Raw genomic sequence first — 26730 nt, forward strand, 5'->3', positions numbered from 1 at the left:
GTTTTTGTGTATGTAGTTGATGTTAAAGTTGGGGGATTTTGGAAAAGTAATATCGTCAGATTGTGATGACAGTGAGTGTTCAGGTGAGACGAGACGCTTTCACTTCCTTGTTCATAGTTTCACTAAATGCCGATTATTTATTTGATATCTGTGTAAAACTTTTTATTCTAATTCTTTTAAGAAGCTTAGCGCTGTTTATTGGTTGTTTGAGTGTTATTCATCATCGTTAGTATGTGAGTAATATTTTTGTTTAGTTGAGTTGACGCTGCTGTTTCTTCAACCCTCATTATTCATTTTTAACTGAATTATAACGAGTGTTTATTCACTTTGATTTTGAATTTGTTTTCTCTTTGAATGTTATTTTCATTCAGCGTCAGATGTGGAGATCAGATTGATCAGATTCACCCCTGCAGCTGCATCATGGATAAAACACAAACATCAGAAGATGAAGATTTTTCTCCAGGATGCAGGTTGGCCTACTTTCTACAACACATTCTTTAAATAAAGTTCATATTATTAAAAGATTTAAGTTCTCATTAAAATCAGTACCGTGAATTAAAGTATTAAATTTGTTGTGTGGAATAGTTCAGTTCATCAGAAGGGATCAGATCCAGACTTCAGCAGTGTGTCTATAAAGAGTGACCGGTCTATGGAACCACCAGTCGTATTTAAGAGTGGAGATAAATGTTCTGCTTGCAAGTATAAAATAATCTTAATCTATTATGAACATAATGTACTAAAGAAAAAGTAAAATTTTAATGAAAATACAGTAATTTATTAATGTTATATGTAATAGAAAGCATTTTATTATTGTGCTCTTTTGTAAGTTCTTTGCTGTTACAAAATACATTTAAAGGTAGGGTAACAGATTTTGATCCTGAAACATTTTTAGTTATGCTGGTTAAAAGCAGTCCCGGCGCCATGGGCGGGCTTTAGGGGGCCGGGCCCGCCCTGTGAGTCACTAGTGCCCGCCCTGGACGAACCTGCGGTCTCCCTTCACCTGTTCACCAGCTCCATGTTTTTATCAATAGGCCACTGTTATTAATTAAAAGTTATTGTTTTGTACATATATAACTCATGAATAAAAATAAAAATGTGTTTGGTCTGATTTAAAAATATATATATATTAAACGAATTTGATTGGTTTGTCAGTAGTGAGCGCGGAAATGTTTGGTTGTTTGCTAAGCGCGCCACCGCTAATGTTAAGACATGATTGAGTGCTGCCTGCAGTGAGACTGACACGTTATGGTTCTGCTGTTATCTTTCACTATTTTCGCTGCTGAAACAACAAAAACAGTCAACATTGCGTCTAAAATGTAAGTGGCTTAATATTAATTACTTGTAGTGAACTGTCATTAAATCTGTCACATTTTCAACCGTGATGTGATGCTGCTTAACTGTATCATGTTATTAAAAAATCCACATTTTTACCGCAGTATGTTTAACCCACTTTGTTAACTCGCTTTGTGTTTGCTGTGCTTATTTGTTTAACTTTGCGTTATTACATTATGCACTTTCTGTCGCCATTGATTAAAGGATGCAGAATCATTATCCTGTTTTGGTGATTGTTATTGGCGTTTTTAATCAGACTAGGCTACTTCGGTCGAGTAAGTAAAATTCTCTTTCACTTGGCCTTTTAAAATATCCACTTGTCTCTGATATTAACCGGACAAGCGTTGATGTCGAGCTCTGCGACGTGTTTTATTTGCGTTTAGATTGCTTCAGTAAGCTAGGTCCAATCTTTACGACTTCACCGTTGTATTGCATTAATGGAGAGGTATGTTAGATCTTCCTCGCTTTTTTGTCCACTTAATGCATAATTAATGATATTATGCATTGGAGTGACGTTGCTCTCATTTGTGCCCCCCCTGAAAAATGAAATGCCCGTCCGTGAATTTGTGTCTGGCGCCGGGTCTGGTTAAAAGTCTCCTCACATCCTGATAGCAATTACTATGTTAAGTTGTTTAAATGTATTTGTAGAAATTTCTGTCATCTATGAAAGGCGTAGGACCAAAAAATGTTCAACCAACCATAGATTTTGGTCCAAACGGACGTTTCCTTTTTTGTCCCTCATACGTAAGCGTAATTTGAATGCCCACCGCGCAGCAAGTCCACGCAGACACCATACGTCATCGGCGCATTCAAGTGCACTCACCTCCTGTTTGTAAACAGCGAGAATAGCAAACTTTTCTGCTAAATTGACAACCTACACAGGAGGCACAAAACTAAAGGCATCTTTTATAACAACAACGGCAAAAACTCCCTGGATCAGCAAAGAGCAAAAACCCAAATTAACATCGCTAACTTTACTGCTTTACCACGAGATACAAACAGCTGCAGGAGGCAAAGGGTCTCAAAGGGTCGTTGCACTGTTTATTTTGGTAAGGTAGGAAGGCGATATGTTTGTACTGAGATGGATTCAGTTATTATACTTTGATGAAACATTGTGTTGCTTATGAAATTTGTGTTCGTTTACGGATTAGCGTAACGATATAGTTAGTTACTACATCTACACGTGTACGTGTGCTTTAACTAATTCTGATGTAAAACAGTTGTTTATGTTGGTTATTTTGGTAATGTTATTCACTTTGTACTGCAAAGTTTTCTCACTGGTTAATGAGACATGAGATGATCTGTGCGTGTTCATGTGTTTTGAAAGAGGCGTGACTATGGATGGCGATTTGACTGGAGGGTGGGATCGGGATTTCATTGCTAGGCGGCTACCGTTAGCATTTTTCAAAATGTGAAACCCTACCTTTAAAGCTGCAAAAATCATAGAATTATGTCATTAAGAAAAATTTCACCAGTGTCTAAATTTTGTTTGAGGTCAATTCACACAACCAGACCGATGACAACAGAACCCATCTGTAAAAAGATGAAGTTTGTACACTCTGAGAATCAAACACAGGACTTCAGTGAAAACATGGATCCCGGATGCAGGTAAATTGTAGAATTGTTTTAAGAAATAAAAGGGTTAACAGGGTCATCCCATGGGTCTTATGATACAGAAAACAAAAACTGCATTTTGTTTTTTTACATTGTTTTCTCTAATTAGTGTAATTGTCTTGTATTTTTGTACAGCCTTGAGTCTGAAGTCATCAACACATTTAAGTCAAATATGAGAGAGAAGTTTGAGTGTTTGTATGAGAGAACATTAACTGAGGGAAACGTAACCCTACTGAATGAGATCTACACAGAGCTCTACATCACAGAGAGTGAAAGTGGAGAGATCAATAATGAACATGAGGTGAGACAGATTGAGATACAATCCAGAAGAACAACAACAGAGGAGACACCAATCAAATGTAATGACATCTTTAAACCTTTACCTGAACAACACAAACACATCAGAAGTGTGATGACAAAGGGAGACGCTGGTATTGGAAAAACAGTCTCTGTACAGAAGTTCATTCTGGACTGGGCTGAAGAGAAAGAGAATCAGGACGTCCACCTCATATTTCCACTTCCTTTCAGAGAGATCAATTTGATGAAGGACAAAACACTCAGTCTTTTAGATCTTCTTCATCTTTTCTTCCCAGAGACAAAAGAAATGGAAATCTTCAGTGATGAATATAAAGTGTTGTTCATCTTTGATGGTTTGGATGAGTGTCGTCTGTCTCTGGATTTTCACAGCAGTGTGAGGTTGTGTGATGTAAATGAATCAACCTCAGTGGACGTGATGCTGACAAACCTCATCAAGGGGAATCTGTTTCCCTCTTCTCTCATCTGGATCACCTCCAGACCAGCAGCAGCTGATCTCATCCCCTCTGAGTGTGTTGATCGAGTCACAGAGGTACGAGGCTTCAGTGATCCACAGAAGGAGGAATACTTCAGGAAGAGAATCAGTGATGAGAGTCTGTCTGATCAAATCATCTCACACCTGAAGTCATCCAGGAGTCTCTACATCATGTGTCACATCCCAGTCTTCTGCTGGATTTCAGTCACTGTTCTAGAGAGAATATTGAGTGAAGCAGAGAGTCAAGAGATCCCCAAGACTCTCACTCAAATGTACACACACTTCCTGATCATTCAGACAAACATCAAACATCAGAAGGACTATGAGAAGAAAGTGAAGGATGAAGACTTGATCTATAAACTGGGTAAACTGGCTTTTGAGCATCTTGTGAAAGGCAATCTGATCTTCTATGATGAAGACTTGAGAGAGTGTGGCATTGATGTAACAGAAGCATCAGTGTACTCAGGATTGTGTACTCAGATCTTCAAAGAGGAGGCTGGTTTGTACCAGGGGAAAGTTTACTGCTTTGTTCATCTCACCATACAAGAACACCTTGCAGCTCTATATGTGCACCTCGCCTTTATGAAGAACAACATAAACGTGTTTGATCAAATTACTGAACCAACTCAAGCAGACCTTTCAGTATCTGAGGGTTGTCAGAGAGTTAATCATGAGGTTGTAATATCTGATGTGTATCGAAGAGCTATAGATGAGGCTCTTCAGAGTAAAAATGGACATCTGGATCTTTTTCTTCGTTTTCTTCTGGGTTTGTCAGTGGAGTCGAATCAGAATCTCATACAAGGTTTGATGACACAGACAGAAAACATCTTCTCCAGCAATGAGAAAACAATCAAATACATCAAACAGAAGATCAGTGAGAATCCTTCACCAGAGAAATTCATCAATCTGTTTCACTGTCTGAATGAACTGGGTGATCATTCTTTGGTGGAGGAAATTCAACATCATCTAAAATGTAGAACATTAAGTGAAGTCAAACTCTCTTCATCTCAGTGGTCAGCTGTAGTTTTTGTGTTGTTGACATCAGAACAGAACCTGAATGAGTTTAATATGAGTGAATTTGTTAAAGAAAACAAAGACAAAACACTGTTTGTTCTTCAGAAGCTGATGCCTGTGATTTGTGAATTCACATCAGTTCAGTAAGTGTGAACAGTCACTTTACTCTTAAAACATTATTCATGAGAAAAGCACCACAAATCTTCAGTACGGCAGATGTAATGCAGAGTTTACTGTTCGGTGTTTTTTTAGTGTTGAACTGAAACAGTAAACTGAATCTGTTCAAATTATTCATTTATTGCAATTCATACCCTATTGTTACTGTATATATACTTTATATACACATACACATCCACCTCCATCAAAAATGAGATAATGATATTGACAGAATGCTCTCTGTTAATAAAATGCCTTTGCTTCAAATCTGCTTAATCCCAGCCTCGTGTCATTCAGAAATACTGCTTTATTGTCAGCTACGACAACTTTAGTGCGTGAAAGATCAATTGGATAAATGACGTTGAATTATCCCATACAAGCTGTGTCCCAATTCAAGGGTTGCAACCATATGAGCATTCGACCTTAAAAGGTGAGCACTCGGTCTTTCAAGGTGGAAGCCTCAGAAGTTCGCGAAGAGAACTGAAATGAGACGGTCTAACTTCGGAGGACCCATAATTAGCGTCACCTGCTGCACGCGCCCACCTGCATGTTTCTGACTTATTAAAATAAATATGACATCAGAAAAATCATTAATTTATTTTAGAAATATGACACGTTGATGTATATTAAACTATTCAACAGTATACCAAATTAATCAACCTTATAAATATACGCAACATAAAAAGAATATTATTAACACAAAACATAACTTATAATACTAAAACAGTGACAAGAAATTTTTTTTCTGATAAATACATTTTTATTTAATAAAGGTTTTAATTGTTTATTTTAGAATATCCACCCATTATATGCAGCCGTTGCAGAGGCGCAATGACTCTTGGGATATCCTTGGCTGATAAGGATCCATTCGTTCTATCCTTAACAGCGCGGAGAAATGAGGACGCATTTTGAGGCTTCATTCTAAGCATCCTTTGAATTGGGACAGCCTTACTCGCCTTAAGTCGCTCTGCTGTGACGCAATCGGTCTTAAAATACGTCCTTAGAAGGTCACAACCCTTGAATTGGGACACAGCTACAAACTTAAGTCCCATGTGAGGACTTCCTGAATACAAGCCATTTGTGACAGTGACATGGACCACAGCGCCCCCTTATGTGTGGTTCAGTTTCTTTAATTTTACATTCTGACTTTTATCACCTGAAATGTCCGGTCACCAATGGTCATTGTCGCTCGTATCGCTGAAAGTCGCCAAACTTCCATTGAAATTAAAAGATCATGTCAGTCTTTTACTGCTAGTCGCTGGTAGTCTGAAAGGGGATCATAATTCTTTATGCAGAAAAAAACATGTACAGTATGTTTTAAAGGGATAATTCACCCAATAATTTCATCATTTTCATAATTTACTGATGCCCATGTTCTTTTAAACTAACATGACATGTTCTATTACTCTGCAGCCTGTACTCTTGTAATATCACAGATAGAGATTGTGCTGTTCTTACTTCAGCTCTGACATCAAACCCATCAAACCTGGGAGAACTAAATCTGTCTAATAATACATTTGGAGATTTAGGAATGAAGCTGATCTCTGATGTACTGAAGAATCCTCACTGTAAACTGGAGATACTGAGGTATAATCTGTGCTATTTTTAACCATTTTTAAATACAATGTAATCCAGAACCTGGGGTTGATCTGAGTGATCTTACTAGAGTTTATTTAGTAACTACAGTATATTTCACAGGTACAGTATGTAGAATCTGAACCATGAAGACATTTGAAACTAATACGATTGTTGACATCAATAGTGAAGGACAGAGGGAGTGATGAGATTTGAGTGATGGAGTTTATAATTCACTTTTTCATTTCAGTCACAGTATGCATCCATGCAGCTGTATTTTAAAATCCTTGTCAGTTTTTGATGGATATCTTTAGCTGATTCATAGGTTAAAGCTTGCAGTAAGTTTAGTTGTAAAGTAACAAATGCATAAGTGTGTTTCACACTGTCAGTAATAGAACAGAATGTATTACAGCATAATTTGGATGTATCTGAAGTGGTAACATGTTGTTTCACAAATTAAAGGAGATGCTCAGTCCAGAGACAAATCTCAAGCCACACACTAACCAGACTACTGGGTTTACTGGAGGGACATTGGCTGTATATATATATATATATATATATATATATATATATATATATATATATATATATATATATATATATATATATATATATATATATATATATCCATGAAATAATAATAATAGGCTGCTCTTGAACTTGAGTTTGTTGTGAACTGAGAGACTTAAGTATACTGTATGTTATTGCCCTCTGCAGACTAAGGGATTGTAATATCACAGATGAAGGTTGTGTTGCCCTGACTTCAGCTTTGAGATCAAACCCATCACACCTGAGAGATCTGGATCTGTCTCATAATAATATTGGAGATTCAGGAGTGAAGCTGATCTCTGATGTACTGAAGAATCATGAATGCAAACTGAAGATACTAAAGTAAGATAATTGTCGTATATTCACATATGATGTGGTTCCCATTCTCAAAGAGAAGTTTTTAATTTGTTTTTAGTAAGACTAAATCATTGTGTTTAAAAATCAGCAGTTTCATTGATGATTCATTTTATATGAATCATATTTAATCTCAGCCAGAGGCGTTTCCAGCATTGAAGGACATCCGGGGCTTAGCCCAGACCATATTAAATACAGGGATTACTCAAAGACTGTGTATAAAGTGTATAATAAGAATATTTAATATAACTCATTTATATTTTTAACATAAATAGTCAAAATTATGTATGAAATCATCATTTAACAAACGTGATCTGTAGCATATAAAAGTGTACTCACCTATTCGCGGCGGGTCGCAGATTAAAATGTCATAAGAACTTAATCTTTCCTCTCGAGTAGATTTTTGCACATGAGTTTTTCTCAGATGTGCTCTGAATGAACTAATGATAACACAGAACTGCCAAAATTAGATTTTTAAATTGCTGTGCTGAAGGAATAACAATTGAGTGATAAATAAACCTACAATACTGTATACCTACTGTATAGCCATTTTATATTATTTATATCTATATGTACCAAACTACAACCAAACTCTTTTATTTTAATATACAGAACGTATAAAACATAGTATAAACAGAGCGTCTAAAACTAAATAAAAAACGTATTGCTGCCGAAGACATTGGCTGTTGTAATTTAATAAATAATGAGGTCATTCTAAGACAGTGGTCTCAAACTTTTTCAGTGTGCGGCCCCCCTTGTGTATGGTGTATTCCTTCGCCCCCCCCCCAAAGAAAATGTATGCCTAAACACAGTTCTAAAACGTAACATTTTAATTAAACAAAACAATTAATTATACAAAGTAGTGCTTTTGGTTAGTAGCCTTATTTTTTTAGGTTTAATTACAAAAAATTAATGATAAATTAATGTATTTTATAAAACTGGGGGCCCCCCTGGCACCATCTTGCGGCCCCCCTGGGGGCCCCGACCCCCAGTTTGAGAAACACTGGTCTAAGAAAGCATTACAGGAGCTATTTTGGAGATGTTTTTATAAATATTATTTTGTTTCATAGTATTATGTTTTCTATTATTACGTTTAATGTAATAATGCATTAAAGGGACCATTTAAAATGTCCGCAAAAAAAAAATCAATTCATACTCCACACTCCAAACTGATGGGGGCAGTATACCTCCAGAAAGTAAGTTGGTCTATTTTAGCAGCATATATCAAGTTTGATTTACATTAGCAACTAAGTAAGTTATCATTAGTCACAAAACAAAATTCGGTCTCATTAAAATTGCAATGTTTTCTGCTACGTTTCGTGCGTCCATTTGGTGTTCATTATCATCGAAGACATTTCAAGCTTCTTAGCTAATGTTACATTTTAGCATCAGCTTGGTAGATAACGGGTGAAAACCGGATCGGATCCGTGGGTAGAGCTAACTATTAAACGCTAACAGCTAAGGATGCGCGAAAATTTGCATGCGATAGTCATTCTGCTTCTCGTCAGTGAAGCCGGTTTCTTGATTAAAAGTGAATTGCCATCAGCTGCTTTCAGATGGAGCCACATTTAATGCACAAAGCCGTAGTTCATGTACAAGCTGAGCATAGGTTATCGCAAGGCCTATTATAAGTGAACTTCTAGCGAAATACTAACAGCATCTTACTTACCAATCGAAAAGAAATGTTGTCATTTCGGAGTCGAATCTCATTTTTTTCATGTCCATTAGTTGTCTCCAGCGATGAAAAGCAGTGCTAGTATTTACTCTGGTTCGGTTCCTTTATTTATCAGATTTTATTTGTGATTCCGAGCACGTTGTTCCCTGCAGCGAATGGTTGTGGTAGTGGTAAATGTCTCTTGCTTCAGCCATTCTTCCGCTCTCTCCCCTGAACTGAAATGCGTCTGAAAAACCCTATTGCAAGGCAGGAAGGCATCAAGGCATGTCCGAATCCATGGCTGTCCGAATTGCATTTCTCTGAGCTGCCTTCATGCCTCTTAAGTCAACAAGTCAGCTGCCTTAGTTTTCGGACGCAGCGGGTGTAGAGGGCTGTACTTCCCACACATGCGACTTATTCGTGTATTGCAATTTGACTGGCAGTTATGTACGTGGCCCTCATACCCCCTCCCATGGTCGAAACTGGTATTACGACACCTGTCGGGCTGTAGCTAATTTAGCATGCTAATTCAGATTGATATCTCTGCAGCACTATACCTTGTCATTTTTTTATGACATCTTTGCCCTTATTTCTTCTCATTCTTTTGATGCGTGTAGCTAATTTTTTAAAATCTTTTACCTCAATTCTTACAAATGGCACCTTTAAATTATCTGATTAAAATTTGAAAGATACTTTTTACAAGTTACCGTTGTAGAGATCAGTAGTTCCATTTCTGTAGCTAAATACTGCTCTTGTTAGCTCCTCCCCTACCTGTTGCATATTCAACAGAGAGGAGGAAACGAAGCACCGACAGCAAAGAAAGATATTTTATAAAGACAGAGCACAGTTATGCTAATTTAAAAACCCCACCCACCGGGGGGAAACAATCCAACCGTCTCCATTGGCTTTGTATTGCGAGCAGTCCCGGCGCCATGGGCGGGCTTTAGGGGGCCGGGCCCGCCCTGTGAGTCACCAGTGCCCGCCCTGGATGAGCCTGCGGTCTCCCTTCACCTGTTCATCAGCCCCATGTTTTAATCAATAGGCTACTGTTATTAATTAAAAGTTATTGTTTTGGACATATGTAACTCCTGAATAAAAAATAAAATGTGTTTGGTCTGATTTAAAAAAATATTTATTTTAAACGTATTTGATTGGTTTGTCAATAGTGAGCGCGGAAATGTTTGGTTATTTGCTAAGCGCGCCCCACCGCTTAACGTTAAGACACGATTTGTAGTGAGACTGACACGTTATAGTTCTGCTGTTATCTTTCAACTATTTTCGCTGCTGAAACAACAAAAACACAGTCAACATTGCGTCTAAAATGTAAGTGGCTTAATATTAATTACTTGTTTGTTGTTATCATGAAATCTGTCACATTTTCAACTGTGATGTGATGCTGCTTAACTGTATCATGTTATTAAAAACTCCACATTTTTACCGCAGTATGTTTAACCCACTTTGTTAACACACTTTGTGTTTGCTGCGCTTATTTGTTTAACTTTGCGTTATTACATTATGCACTTTCTGTCGCCATTGAGACTAAAGGATTATTATTATTATCGTGTTTTGGTGATTGTTATTGCCGTTTTTAATCAGCCTAGGCTACTTGTTCGGTCGGGCAAGTAAAATTCTCTTTCACTTGGCCTTTTAAAAAATCAACTTGTCTCTGATATTGTCACGGCTGAGACCAGGTAAGACAGGTTGAGGCAAGATGCGGATCCAAATGCAGTTTTATTCCAAACAAAAGTAAATGTGAACAAGGCAAAAACGAGAACTAGGGAAACTAGGAACATGCGACAACTAACAACAAACCACAAACACAGAATGAACGAGCAGGGTATATATGAATGACCAAGACCAATGACAGAGCAGAAACAATCAGTAACTAGGACAACACACAAGGGGAGAAGCATGATCACAATGAATATCCATGGTTACAAACAAGGGGGCGGAGACACTAATTAACACAGGGAGCTACACTAGGAACAAAGGTATACATGCACACAAGTAAACACAGGTACACAGAGACATGAGTATAAATCAAAACACAAGAATTACAAAACACAGGGACACAGGGAACACGTTACATAGCCCCCCCTCTAAAGGGCGGCTTCCAGACGCCCACCAGAAAGAAAACCCCCCAAAGTACATAAGTCCAGGTGGGCGGTGGTATGGAGGTGGACCCGGGGGAGGGATGGTGGGCCAAGGCCATGAAAGTCCAAGGGCCAGGGAGGCAGGGACCACGGCGGAGCCGCGGGCGGAGGCAGGGACCACGGCGGAGCCGCGGGCAGAGGCAGGAACCACGGCGGAGCCGCGGGCGGAGGCAGGAACCACGGCGGAGCCGCGGGCGGAGGCAGGGACCAAGGCGGAGCCGCGGGCGGAGACAGGGACCAAGGCGGAGCTGCGGGCGGAGACAGGGACCAAGGCGGAGCCGCGGGCGGAGACAGGGACCAAGGCGGAGCTGCGGGCGGAGACAGGGACCAAGGCGGAGACTGGGACCAGGGTGGAGCCGCGGGCGGAGCAAGATCCCAGGGCGGAGCCGCGGGCGGAGCCCGATCCCAGGGCGGAGCCGGCAGAGCGGGATCCCAGGGCGGAGCCGGCAGAGCGGGAACCCAGGGCGGAGCCGGCAGGGCGGGAATCCAGGGCGGAGCCGGCAGGGCGGGAAGCCAGGGCGAAGCCGGCAGGGCGGGAAGCCAGGGCGGAGACCAGAGAGGGACTGGATACCAGGGTGGTGCTGGTGGTATCAGGAACCTGGGTAGAGGGAAACAACAGAAAGAGGCCCTCTGGGCCAGGTTAGACAGGGCAGAGAGTTCAAATTTGGCCGTCTCGGACCAGGTAATGAGAGCCGGAAACTTGGGGACAGCCATCTTGAAACAGGCAGAGAGGTTGAAAGTGGCCATAGTTTTGGTGACGACAAAGAGTCTCTGGGGCATCGCGGTGGCCACACTAGCTGACCAATGGGGCTCAGATGACTCACTCGGCACAGATGACTCACTCGGCACAGATGACTCACTCGGCACAGATGACTCACTCGGCTCAGGGGAATCAGAAGACTCAGGGAACTCAGAAGATTCAAGGGACTTAGAAGATTCAGGGGACTCGGGGAACTCAGAAGATTCAGGGGACTTAGAAGATTCACTCGGCTCGGAGGACTCGGGAGATTCACTCGGCTCGGAGGACTCGGGAGATTCACTCGGCTCGGAGGACTCGGGAGATTCACTCGGCTCGGTGGACTCGTGAGATTCACTGGGCTAGTAGGACTAGGGAGATTCACTCGGCTCAGAGGACTCGGGAGATTCACTCGGCTCAGAGGACTCGGGAGATTCACTCGGCTCAGAGGACTCGGGAGATTCACTCGGCTCAGAGGACTCGGGAGATTCACTCGGCTCGGAGGACTCGGGAGATTCACTCGGCTCAGAGGACTCGGGAGATTCACTCGGCTCAGAGGACTCGTGTTCATGAGTCTGGTTGATCTGCCGTTGAACTGGTGAGCCACACACTGAAAAAACATAGCACAATGCCAGTGCTAACATTGATGATTCACACAGATTAAAAAGTTCGGGGAGCTCCGAGGCCTTCAGTGAATCAATGGGCACAAACAGTTTCATGAGCTCTGTAGCTGTCTCATGTGATGTAACACACCTGCTGGCCGATGATTCACTCGGTGACTTGCTCCGGGAGGATTCACTCAGGGATTTACACAGGGAAGATTCACTCAGAGATTTACACAGGGAAAATTCACTCGGGAAAGAATCACTCGGGGATTCACTCAGGGATTCACTCAGGGATTCACTCGAGGACGCACTCGAAGACAAACTCGAGGACTCACTCAGGGATTCACTCGGGGATTCACTCGGGGATTCACTCGGCGAAGATTCACTCGAGAGAACGAGCGGTCCAGGGATTCTGGCCGCTCGGACAGTGATTAGCGGGTAATCCAACACACTGGAGATCAAGCGGCCGACCCGGGCTTTCACGGGATGAACAGGATAACCTGGTGACTTGTGCACTGGCTCAGACACGGCGGAAGTCATCTTGTGAGCGAGGTCGGACCAAACACAGGGAAACCTTGGAAGCACGAGGGAAAACACACAGGGGAGCGAGGAATTGCTGCTGGATCCTTGTTGGTGGTTTGTTCTGTCACGGCTGAGACCGGGTGAAACAGGATGAGGCAAAAGGTACGGATCCAAATGCAGTTTATTCCAAACAAAAGTAAATGTGAACAAGGCAAAAACGAGAACTAGGGAAACTAGGAACATGCGACAACTAACAACAAACCACAAACACAGAATGAACGAGCAGGGTATATATGAATGACCAAGACCAATGACAGAGCAGAAACAATCAGTAACTAGGACAACACACAAGGGGAGAAGCATGATCACAATGAATATCCATGGTTACAAACAAGGGGGCGGAGACACTAATTAACACAGGGAGCTACACTAGGAACAAAGGTATACATGCACACAAGTAAACACAGGTACACAGAGACATGAGTATAAATCAAAACACAAGTATCACAAAACACAGGGACACAGGGAACACGTTACAGATATTAAAGCCCCACTGTGTAGGATCTACTCCCATCTAGCGGTAAAGCTCTATATGACAACCAACTGATTATTAGTTTCCTGCCCCCCCCATTCGGAACGCGTTTTAACTAGTACGGGGGCCCTGTCATGCCAAGGTTAACATGGCTTCCAGTAGCTAAAGCAAAAGCAATGAAAAAAAATGAACAATTTGCATTGTCCTTTGCCTGTGATCCGTCAAAGCACACAGATTTATGTTAAACATGTAAAAAGTCTGATTGTCATGATATGTCCGCTTAAAATGACATAAGTTACAAAAAGCAATCATAAACGTAGCTTAGACACTCCTTTTTCATCCACGCGAGGAAAAATATCACAGGGGCTGTTAAACTTGGTATTAAGATGTGTTTTCATCGATCAGATCACAAGTGGACGAGAGAGACACATTACGTTTACACTTGATGTTTAAATCCGTCTCTTTTTGTCCATTTTCGACCGTTTCTCTCCAGATTACGGACGAGATGGTCTGTGGACGAGTCCCTCTCCTGTCATTTAATCATGAGCTGGAGTAATGACAGGTTTAAATGGACGCGAACTAATATGTCAGAGTCCAATGCTTATGTTTAAGTAAACGTTACATGTCCGTGTATATGTAAGAGCTTTCTCTGATATTGGTAATAAGATCGCTCAACTTTCACACGCTTGTAAAATGAAACGAAAGACGCGCAGATCAGACGCTTTTATCAATGAAAGGCTAAAAATAGCGCTGTACACCGTGTGTTTGTGTTAGAGGTCAGAAAAGATGAAAAACATTTATCTCAGTACCTCAGATTACATAAATGGGCGGAGAGACGCCGTGTGGCTGTTCCAAGACATTAAACCACATGCATGTTTACACTAACAAGTGTTACGCATACCCATGCTATAGTTAGCCAAGGAACTATAAAACTTCAAGTTTACAACATAAACTGTATAGATGTAAACGAATATGCTGAATTACCTGTGGTGAAGATAGAAAGTAACTTGAGTCCAATGAGCCCCATCTTGGAAAACTAACTCCAATATTGACTTTGGTCTTGATGTTTTTCCTGTCGCGTTGTCGTTTAAAATCCCTGTTTCGCTTCCTTGGCGACTTGTTTTAATGTCCTCGAGAATAGTTCTTCAACAGGCTTTCAAAGCATTAGATCGCAGGTTTATCACGGCGTGCGGCCGAAGGATTCAGTCTAACGCAGGTCGCATATCCGGGCTGCATACGTCATCAAGCCTGGTTTATTTAAATTAACTGAGCATTACATTCGCAAGTCATAAGCATATTACATCAATTTACAATTAACTAAGAATAAATGTCAGCTTTATAATTGTTAATATTCTAAAATAAGACTGTCTTGATGACGTATACCGCCTACACATGTAACCTCCGTAGGCTTCGGCTCGCGGCCAGCTTGAATGTGCTCTGAAAGCGCGAAAGGCGGAGCTTGAATTTCAGGAATGTCCCTCGTCGGCGAATGTATTTCAAAGATGGAGGCACAACATGGATTCAGCCAGAGAGCGCTACGGCGGTATGTATTTTAAATAGCAGATTCTACACTTGCGAGAATACTTTGATTAGTGGGGTGGAAGTAATTACACATGAATGAGCACATACTTTTGGAAGAAAACATGGGTTTTTGCTAAGAATTAACTAAAAAAAGTACACACTGGAGCTTTAAGCAGACAAGCGTTGATCTCGAGCCCTGCGACGTGTTTTATTTGAGTTTAGACTGACTGCTTCAGTAGGCTGGTCCAATCTTTACGACTTCTCCGTTGTATTTCGTTAATGGAGAGGTATGTTAGTTCTTCCTCGCTTTTGTCCATTTAATTCATAATTAATGATATTATGCATTGCAATGAGGTTGATCTCATTTGTGCCCCCCCTGAAAAATGAAATGCCCGTCCGTGAATTTGTGTCTGGCGCCGGGTCTGATTGCGAGAGACCGCCTTCTTGTCATTTCTGGCTTATAACAAAAAACAGAATAATGCCTAAAAGCTGCTGTGTGACAAAATGCACAGCTAACAAGCCAAAAAACCCAGAAATAAGTGTTTATAAGCTGTCGAGCCGTAAAACTCAGCCTTTAAGGAGAAAAAAGTGGATTCCCGACTATGTTTTCGTCTAGTGGGCGCTGTTCTACTAATAGTAGTACTATGAAAAGTTGCCTTTAATGGGAATTTAATGGGTACCGTCAACTGTGTGCTTACCATCATTTATCAAAATTTTTTCTTAGTCATTTATCACAAACTTCCAAAATATTTTTTTCCTACTATGGAAGTCAATGGTCACTTACTGATGTGTGTTTACCACCATTTCTCAAAATATCTTCTTTTGTGTTCATCAATAAAAATAATAATAATAATACAGGTTTAGAACTGAGTAAATTATGACAGATATTTCATTTTAAAGTGAACTATCCCTTTAAACCCTCATTTTTTTGGGCCAACAGCTTATAAAAACTTATTTCTGAGTTTTTTGGCTTGTTAGCTGTACATTGCGTCACACAGCAGCTTTTAGGCATTATTCTGTTTTTGTTATAAGCCAGAAATGACAAGGAGGGAGCCTCTCACAATACAAAGTCAATGGAGACGGATGGATTGTTTTCATCCCCGGTGGGAGTGATTTTCAGGTTATGACGCGTTGCGCTCTGTCTCTATAGGCTAGGATTTTTTTAAAACTTAGCCTATGTCTATTTTTAGCAGGCTGTTTACAGTAAAGCCAAAGCACAATGAAATAAGGCAACTTGATTTCAGGGGTTTGCATAGGCTATTGTCCGGTTTCATATTATCAGTCAACTTTTTAAAATACATTCGGGGCTCCACTTAAAACAATCGGTGCTGAAGCCCTGGGAAAATTGCCTGCCGCCGCCCCTGATCTCAGCACAATCACATCAGTGCAATCTTTATCTTTGTTTGCTGATACTGATTTCAGTTTATTATCATTTTGCTGCTTGTTAAATTCAGTTCATGCTTTGCTTTTATTCATATGAGAAAACAGACATTCTGACTGTATACACCGCGTTCCAAATTATTATGCATGTCATGCCATTTTTGTTTATTTTTCCAACATAGTCAGTAAGTTTAGAAATTTTATTTTACCCTCAACACTTATATGACAGTGTGGATGTTATTCTATTTAAATGAAATAAATATATCAAAAGATACTTTGAAAAATGAAAATATGAAAAATATTAAGTTAAATATAAACTTTGTAGCGAATTTCAGCGGGAGGAGGGAAATAACGTTATTTGAAACACTATGAACCTCCGACCGAAACACTACAGGGATTCACAAGGGAATCTTAGCTTTTAGCTCAAAAGGGAATATTATGTATAATTAACTGTAATTAATTATACAAGTTTATCAGGTTTTACCTGGCGTAGCAGAATTAATAATAACAATTAATTAATATGTTCGTCCACCGAAGACATATATCCATAATCGTATATTAACGTCTAAGAATTGTTAATTTCATGGCCTTTAAAATTAACTTTCTCACTGATTTACAGTGCTACTCGCAGCGTGTAGCTGGATCAAAAGGCAGAAATAGTGACTTTACTTTCATGAGCATTGAACACAGAAACAATTCAATTATGAAAAGGCAAACCGGTTTATTAACTATAAAATTAAGTACACATAACGACTAACTAAACATACACACATACAATAACATAAAACATAGATGAGAAAGAAAAGATTGAAAATAGCTAGAGAGAATAAAAGATTGGCAATAGCACTATTGCTTAACATCTGCACAAACCATCGGATAATCTCTAATTAATTTGATACTAGACAAGACATGGGTTTAAGATCACGTTGAATAATAATTTCATACCTAAGATATGAACCATGCTACAGTGAACAAAATCAAACTAAAGTGTTAACACACAGTTACATCACACATACATGATCATGCAGTAAAGGGATATAACATATATATATACATTTAAACAGCTCATTGTGATTTTTAAATGTGGTTTCATCACAGACATATAGTCTGTGCCCCCAGCTGTGTCTCTGGCGATCGTCGAACGAACGGCTCTCAGGTTTCTCTGGTGGGATTCCTTTGAACCTCCTTTGAAGACTGCATTTGTTTTAATTGTTGCCCATTTTACACCCCTGATAGGTGGTAGATATCTGGTTGATTGTGTTATCAGGACACAGGGTTATCTAGTCACAATTTTAGGGCTGTTTACGATCCAGACGCCAGATGGCCTCAATCTGGCTCCGAGCCATTTGCTACAACTTATATAATAAGTTGTAGTTCTTCTACAATATGGGTATGAAAAAAGATCTTTCTAAATACAAAAAGTGTGCATTATCTTAAAAAAACAAATTACTTTACTTATTAAAATAAAATTTCTAAACTTACTGACTGTATTTGAAAAATAAACCAAAAAATGGCATAATAATCTGGAACGTGGTGTATAACACACCTGCTGCTCTACATATACATGAAAATATTGATTTACAAACTACTAAAAAACAATAATAACAAAACAGAATAAATTAAACTTTGTGTTTTGAGTGTTTTAAGCAGACTCAACTGTTGGTAGGAATTGAGGGAGAGAGCTCCTGATGACATGATACTGTCTTCATATGATAGTTTTTCAGCTATTTGATCATGACAGGCCCGTGTGTTGTGTAAAAGCATGTGGCCTTGGTTGGTGTTTAATCAGGCTATGTGCTTTCCCTGTCACGTCTCCTGACCCCACCCTCTTGCTTTACCTTTTCATGGGTATTTGCTTTGTGTCTTTTTACTAGTGATGCACCGATGTATCGGCTGCGGATATTTATCGGCCGTTTTTTGATGATTTTGAAACCATCGGCATATCGGCAATAGCACGAGAAACGCAGATACCGATTGTTTATTAATTAACCGCATAAAGGCAATGAATTGCATGTCTGTTGTTAAATTAAAATGACTTAATGTTCTGGTGTGCACTATACTTAAGCACAGACAGAAAACCTTTGTTGAGCTGGCTCAAATGTCTTAGACAATAAAGGAAACAGACTGCACTTTAGTGGGGGAAAAGAAGTCCAACTTTTTTTAAAGTAGCAATATTTATACTCTGTTTAAAGCAATAGCACTGGCATTATTTATGTTTATTTAAGAAATCCATTATATGTAAAAAATGAGTTAATGTTGTTCATAAAAGAAATGCTGAATTGCAAAAACCACCTTTGTAGGTTGTCATGTTGTCTTATTATATTTGTTTTAGCTTAATTTGTGCCTCTCTTATTATGTTGGTCAGTTGAATGTTAATTAGATCCAATCCATGTTCAGAAAAAAATAATTTGATGCAGAAATAAACTAGCTAATAGACCAACTGTATAGTATTGTATACAAGTGTTTAATATCGGCATCGGTATCGGCCAGAAGTTTGTCTGTTTAAATCGGTATCGGCCCAAAAAAATCCTATCCGTGCATCCCTACTTTTTACCCCAATAAACCTGTGTGTACATCCAAGCCTGCATCTGAGTTCTGTCTCTCTCTCCCTTGGAGAGACATGACAGCTTCACTGTAATGACTTAAGTCTAACTCAGCACTTGAACCATCTTACACTGTATACAATCAACAAGATGCAGTTGATCTAAATATTAGGCTATTGCAATTTATTTAATAACTTTTTTTTAGATTGTCAAATTTTAAGTTACAGATATGAAATTCATGTTGATCTAAAGTGATGTGAAAAATGTAAGTGTGTGTCATTGTTTTCTACAGGTTAACTGATTGTAATATCACAGAGGAAGGTTGTGTTGCTCTGACTTCAGCTCTGACATCAAACCCATCACACCTGAGAGGACTGAAACTGACTGGAAATTACTTGAATGATTTAGGAGTGAAGTTGATCTCTGATGTACTGAAGAATCCTGACTGTAAACTGGAGATACTGAGGTAATATACAGTAATATGATGTTTTGTGGTGTAATTATGTCATTAAAATCTATTTAAAATGTTTATTGCTCTGTTGCTGCGGATTCAGGTGATTGATCTTCACATGATCTGATCTCAATAAGATGATACTGTAGATCTGATAATGATGACAGACAAGGGATTCTTACATCACTATTAACACATATATATATATGTTTACATTAAACAGGCTCAGCACAGTCAGAACAGATGATGCTAAATTCAGCCTTGACGTTCGTCATAAACAAATGTCAAATTCAAATGAGATTTTAAAGGTCACGTTCTTCCTGATCCCATTTTTAAACCCTAGTTAGTGTGTAATGTTGCTATAATAGCATATATAATACCTGTAAAATGATAAAAGTTCACTGCCAGGCGATATATTTTTTTTAAATAGAATTCGCCTTACAGCGAACGACTGGTTTGGCCTACAGCTACAGCCCTCTTTTTCCTGCTTTAATGACATCAGTAAAACAGTTTTTTACTAAACTCCGCCCACAGGAATATGTCAGTCGCCAGCTAAGCTAATGGCAAGCTAAGCTGCCATCAAATCACAACACACTAAACAAACTACACAATCAGAACTCGTTACGTATTTCTGAAGAAGGGACTTCATAGAAGAAGGAAGACATCTGCCTGTTTTTAGGACAGTGAAAACAGAGCTATAGAGATAAGTAAATTGAATGAAACATACCGCGTTTTTTACACGTGAAACATGAACACATGTTATATTGCTCACTATAAACACAATCAAAGCTTCAAAAACACAGAAAGAACGAGATCTTTATAAAACATTCAGACTTCAGATCAAACTTTTGGGCTTTATATTTTTAATGATCTTTATAAATGACCTCATTGTTAATCTGATGTGTGTATTGTGAAATAAGAGAGTGAAGTGTGTGTCATTGTTCTCTACAGGTTAAGATTGTGTAACATTACAGATGAAGGTTGTGCAGCTCTGTCTTCAGCTCTGAGATCCAACCCATCACATCTGAAACATCTAAATCTGTCTCAGAATAATCTTGGAGATTCAGGAGTGAAGCTAATATCTGCTGTACTGGAGAATCCTGACTGTAAACTGGAAAAACTATGGTAAGATCAGCACCCTGAATAACATATTTAATTTTACAAGGTAAAACTGATTTCAATTTATCACTTTTTTTTCCTGCTGGCCAAAATCATTTCCTGATTGATCTGTTTAGCAGAACAAATGAAACTCATACTTTAAACAGATAGATCTGCTTTTTTCTGAAATGCTTACACTGCTGAGTTGATCAGAGTAATCATTTTATGTTTTAATTTATTATATTGTTCCTATTAATGTTCTTCTTTACCTTCAAGTTCTTATGGACATCCTAAGTGTTCTTTCAAGCAGAAATCTTTCAAACATTTTTCCTAACTATTCATGTCATTTTTTTAATGTATGTCATCACCAGTGTTGGGAACGTTACTTTAAAAAAGTAATTAGTTATAGTTTATAGTTACTTCTCACAAATAGTAACTGAGTTAGTTACTGCGTTACATCATTATAAAATTAACTAATTACCAGGGAAAGTAACTATTGCGTTACTTAAAAAAGTTCAAATGTTTCAAATAACTTGGATGCCCCCTTTATTAGTTGCTATTAAATCTGTTAAATAAATTAAATGGATACTAAAATGAAACCACTAATTTTGTAGCAGCATGTGAAGATGTGAGGTGCTTTATTAGATCAGACTTGCCACATACGTGGAGAGACTCTTTCTTCATGGGCATTACATAACCTGTAAGTTGCACGTTACATAAACATTCCTGCCTTTCACTTCAACGATGGAAAAGTAGTGCTTATTATACTTTGTGTTTGCGACCGCTACCTTTGAGCTTGTAGTACTTACCATCGCTCTGTCGTTGAGGGTGTGTGTGACTCGGATGGACTGCACCGCAAGGACCGGGCTGCCTGTGAGTGCCTTGGATGGGGCTAGCAACAGCAACAGCACTCGCTGCTTGTTGAGAAGAGAGAATGACGCGTGCTTTCACATCAGTCTCCAAAAGTCTCCAACCACGCCAGAAAAGATCGCTAGATTTGTCCTAGTTGCTTTTTTTTTTTAAATAAAGTCACTAAAGAGGTCTAGAAAGTTGGTAAATGCAGTGACAAAGTTAGCAACACTGCTCAGACACTGCTCGGACTGACTGTGGGTGTGCTTGTGTATGAACTCTGCCACTGGTTGGCTAATGATGGAAATTAAGCCAATCATCATCAGCTATGTGGTTGTCTCACCCCCAACACACACACACTTAGAAAAACATTGCCTGTCTGGCTGAGAGAGAGAGCCTACTTGGGTGAAAATCACTTCAGTGAGATCAATTATAGTAACGCGCAGCATTTTAATATCAGTAACGGTAATTGCGTTATAACGGGGGAAACTTATTTGATTACTCGTAACTGAAAAAAATAACGCTGTTAGTAACACCAATTACTTATAACGCCGTTATTCACATCACTGATCATCACTGAGCTAATATGCAATCAATTTGTAATGTATAAATAAAATATGTAATTTTATTTACATTTACTTATTCAGAACAGCTTAAAAAATGGTAAAGATTATTGTCATTGTTCTCTGCAGGTTGCGTTATTGTAAAATTACAGCTGAAGGTTGTGTTGCAATGTCTTCAGCTCTGACATCAAACCCATCACACCTGAGAGATCTGAATCTGATAGGAAATGATCTTGGGGATTCAGGAGTGAAGCTGATCTCTGATGTACTGAAGAATCCTCACTGTAAACTGGAGATACTGAAGTAAGATTATCTCTCTGATAGTCATACATAATGTGGTTCCCAAAGAGGCAGACATAACGGGGGGGTCATCCAATAATAGTTTTATTTATTAATTGATTAATTGTATTTAATAATAAAAGACAATGAATTTCAAACTGAATCAATTATATTAATATAAGTACATATGCATATAAATAAATTGATATAATACGTATAGTATTTTATACTTTGTACAATAATAATTCATACAATAATAGTTTATTTTATAATAAAAATAAGGAATTTCAAACTGAAGTTACTGAACTAATCATATTTTTATTAATATAAGTACATATGTGTATAAATGTATATAATAGGTATAGAAGTATTTTTTTAACAAAGTGCCTTGCCTGCCCTCGACCAATCCTTCAGGAGACTGACTGTCACTGCCTGCACTTTCAACTGTCCTCGCGGTTGCTGCAACTTTCGCTCTCTTAATCAACTCTATAAAACAAAAAGGTCCTATTGTCTTTGTGCATCTAGATGAATAAGATACATTAATAGAAACAGTACAACGTCAGCATATTTCGCGGAAGTTTTAACTGCTGCCAGCACAATGAGAGCATACAGTATAAAAACAAGATGCTGCAGCCAATGAGCAGCCGGCGGCGGCTGGCTGCAGCCAATGGGCCCCCGGCGGGGGCTGGCTGCAGCCAATGGGCAGCCGGCGGGGGCTGGCTGCAGGATGACTTAACCTCCTCGCTCATGTTTTATCAGAGAACTACTACTCAAGATTTTGCTTTAGTATAATTTTCGGGGAAATTAAAGCGGGATTCGGATTAAGATTTAGCTTCAGTATGATTATTGTTGTCTTGTTGTCTCAAGCACCTGTGAAACCCCCCCCCCCGCTGTGTATTGGTTTTCCTAGGTAATCTATGTGTTGTTTTTTTGCTTGTTATATAAATAAACTACGTTTAAAGAACTTTCTTGTTATTTATTCTTAGCGGAGTTTACCGGAAGTTACGTGCGGAACGCGACAGCCGCTTTTTTGATGTTGTTACTGCTGAAAGGGTCTATAGAAACCACTGCAACGTCAGCTGGACCTGGTACAAGATACAGTACAGGATTTCAAGATAAATGAAATACAGAGTAACAAAACACATATTCGTATTCGTCAGACATTTGCTCAGGATGAAGGATCACATGCAGCTGCATAACATAAGATAGTAACAGAAGACAGCACTATACAGATAACACAAAGCATGCAGTACAACATATATAACTCTATATAGTACACGATACATACACCACATTCCAGACAGATTTTGGACTCCTTATACCTATGAATTTACTGAGGAACTGTCCTTTACTGATTACATTGCAAAGACAGCGCGATCATGTCAATTTGCATTATACAATATCGGAAAGATTCTTTATGGAGCATGTACAGCATTACAGTGTTCTCCTTGCTGGCCTTCCTTGCACAGTCTATTAAACCACTCCAGCTGGTTCAGAACACAGCAGCTCGACTCATCTTCCAGGAGCCCAAAGGGGCTCATGTATCGCCGCTCTTCATATCTCTCCACTTGCTACTGATTAAAGTCTGTGTCCGGTACAAGTCACTACTGCTCACCTACAGAATCTTCACTGTACCGCACCGGCATACTTTCATACTTTCCTGCATTCCTACACCCCATCCAGAACGTCATGCAAATGAGCAGCGCCTAGTCATACATTCACAAAAGGACACTAAATCACATTCCTGTTCCTGAGTCCGCTCAGCCACATCTCTTGCAACATTAAAAAAATAAACTCAAAACTTATCTCTTCCAAAAATCTTGACAAATGATATTGACTGCAGACTCCCATCTTCTATCTCATATTTAAAAAAAATTTTTATTAACTGTTTCTCTCTCAACAGTCACCATTTCGGAATAGTGAAAACTAGTAACTTGGTATAAGCACTTCTTGTATTATTTCCTCCCATGACATATCGCTTTATTGTTTCCTAACCTTTGTAAGTTGTTTTGGATAAAAGCGTCTGCTAAATGTGAAAGACAGAACATTTATGTAAAAGACATAGAACATAATATGCAACAAGATAAATGAGAATGCTTGTGTGCTTTATAGAGGAGGGAAAATTAAATACAATTAAAACCATAATGTATTAACTAACTGTGTTGATCTGATGTGTGCACTGTGAAATGAGAGAGTGAAGTGTGTGTCATTGTTCTCTACAGGTTGGAGCAATGTAATATCACAGATAAAGGTTGTGTTGCTCTGACTTCAGCTCTGAGATCAAACCCATCACACTTGAGAGAACTGAATCTGTCTGAAAATAAACTAGGAGATTCAGGAGTGAAGCTGCTGTCTGGTCTGAAGGATGATCCACATTGTAAACTGATGACACTACAGTAAGCAATAATTAAATAACAATTTATATTCCGTTAAATCAAGTGAAAATTAATGTAACCATAGACAAATAATAAAGTCTATTGTAGGTTTGTTGATCAGAGATAAAGTAATCTTAGTCACAACATATCATAATGAAGATGCACTGTAAGAGTATAGGAAAATCACTTTTTTCTCTTAAACATATACCAGACAAGCTAGTGTGCTCAGTTATTTATAAAAAACAGACAGATTGAGAAATTAATTGGAGATTATGTAATTCTCCTCTGCTGTGTTCATAACATGAAGAAATGTTATTAAACAGTCAACATATCGTCGCTGCCTGATGAAACTTACGTATGTCCAAAACAGTTACTTTTCAGGAAGTGAAAAAAACACTGTATATCAAAAGCAATTAAATGTAGCGTTGTCATACTTGGTGGTACGGCATCTTTACATGTAACCATATTCTTGCCAGTGTAATGATATAATCCACATTTGACCAAAATTGAGTTTAAATGGACATATTTTACCGTAACTGTGGTCGATACGCGTTCTTCCGATCATTAATTAGAATGCCCAAGTCGCATTTCATATTGACAGATGAATACACTCAGTTTATTAAATAGCCTACATCTTAGTTAAATACGCTTACTTTATTTAATATTAATTATAAGTGTATTAAATATGTCTCTTGCAAGCTATGAAGGGACAATGAATCAATACACTGACATGGTAATGCTAGACAGCAGGGGCGTCAGTTTGTGTTGAAAAGTGGTGGGGACAAAAGATCAGATAAAAAACATTATTGCAGGATGGGGAAAATATTGAATAACGGTGCATCAAAAATGGGCATAGCGTAGGCCAGTCAACAACAAGAAAATACTCAGCATAAAACCCTCAACAATGTCAACTGCACACATGTAACAGTCCCTGCAACACCAGCTCAACCGAACAATGCAAAAGCACCATATCGTAGAAAACAGCAGCGCGTTTAGTTAATGCTTACAATGAATTTCATTACATATGTACAAGAAAACACACCATAAGCATACAACGCAACATATGTGACCCTGGACCACAAAACCTTAAAAGTCTTAAGCATCGCTTGATTTTTCATAACATTTTAACCAAACGCCTTCAAAAAGCAGTGGGATGTCCCCAGCGTAAATAACACTATCCTTGACAGATACTTTGTTTGCACAGTCCTACCTTAATTTAGTCACTCCTAGACGTACGTCTGGCGTCAGGGGGAACGTTTACCTCGATGAAGGAAAGTCATTGTCATGTTTATTCGGCTATATCCAGTGCTGAGCTTCAATGAAACTTTACGAGACCGGCGAGACGCTTCACAGGCGGGAGATACGCGGCGTGATTGACAGCTTTGACACCAAATGGATATACGTGAAAATCAGATGACATGATTTCACAACTTTTCATTGGCCATTTAGTTATGTGATGCATACTGTATACGGAAATGAACCTGGACATTCAATCCGTCGAAAAATCTCAAAATCGGCAAAGTGGACATGCGTGGTTTTCATCGGACAGCGACGATATGCATCTGACAGTGTTACACTGTAAAGTTAAGAGTGTTACACGTGACACGATTAACAGATGACTTGAAATAAACCTCTTTATAATTTTTAATCTGATATTGCTTGTCTATAATGGCATCAAGTCTCAAGATTTAGTGTTTGGCTGCTGAATCAGTGTTTTTACTTTTTGTTTTGAGATGGATCTTGTGAGCAGATCTGAGAACAGTTTCTGTGTTTTAACAGCTTTTAGATGTCAATCAGATTTTCTGTTTGGGGAATGGGGAAGAGGATCAACAGAGACACCAGTCAAGACAATGGACAGACAAAGTGTGCTTAATTGTGTGACTTTGCACTTTATGCTATTTATCTTATTTTGCTTTAAACCTCATAGCCTATAAGTGCCGTAGGTTAAAACAGTGGTCTAATATATCAGCTAAAATAACAATAAAAGTTATCAGAATTTTGAAATATTATTGTATGAGTCAAGGTTATATTTAGTTTTTGCTTTTTCAATTAGCTTTTATTTTATCATTATTTTCAAATAGTTTA

The 26730-nt window shown here is 38.9% G+C and overlaps 1 protein-coding gene across 1 annotated transcript; it reads left to right on the forward strand.

The window, feature by feature from the left end:
• On the forward strand, positions 1 to 26730 carry LOC129438583 (protein NLRC3). The gene is made up of 12 exons (XM_073862924.1): positions 1 to 83; positions 372 to 470; positions 586 to 699; positions 2827 to 2940; positions 3082 to 4893; positions 6320 to 6493; positions 7199 to 7372; positions 19323 to 19496; positions 20433 to 20606; positions 22121 to 22294; positions 24493 to 24666; positions 26425 to 26730. The coding sequence occupies exons 2-12, from the start codon at positions 421 to 423 to the stop codon at positions 26429 to 26431; spliced, it is 3141 nt and encodes a 1046-aa protein (XP_073719025.1). The 5' UTR covers positions 1 to 83; positions 372 to 420; the 3' UTR covers positions 26432 to 26730.

This window comes from Misgurnus anguillicaudatus, chromosome 24, assembly GCF_027580225.2.
Source record: "Misgurnus anguillicaudatus chromosome 24, ASM2758022v2, whole genome shotgun sequence".
NCBI lineage: Eukaryota > Metazoa > Chordata > Actinopteri > Cypriniformes > Cobitidae > Misgurnus > Misgurnus anguillicaudatus.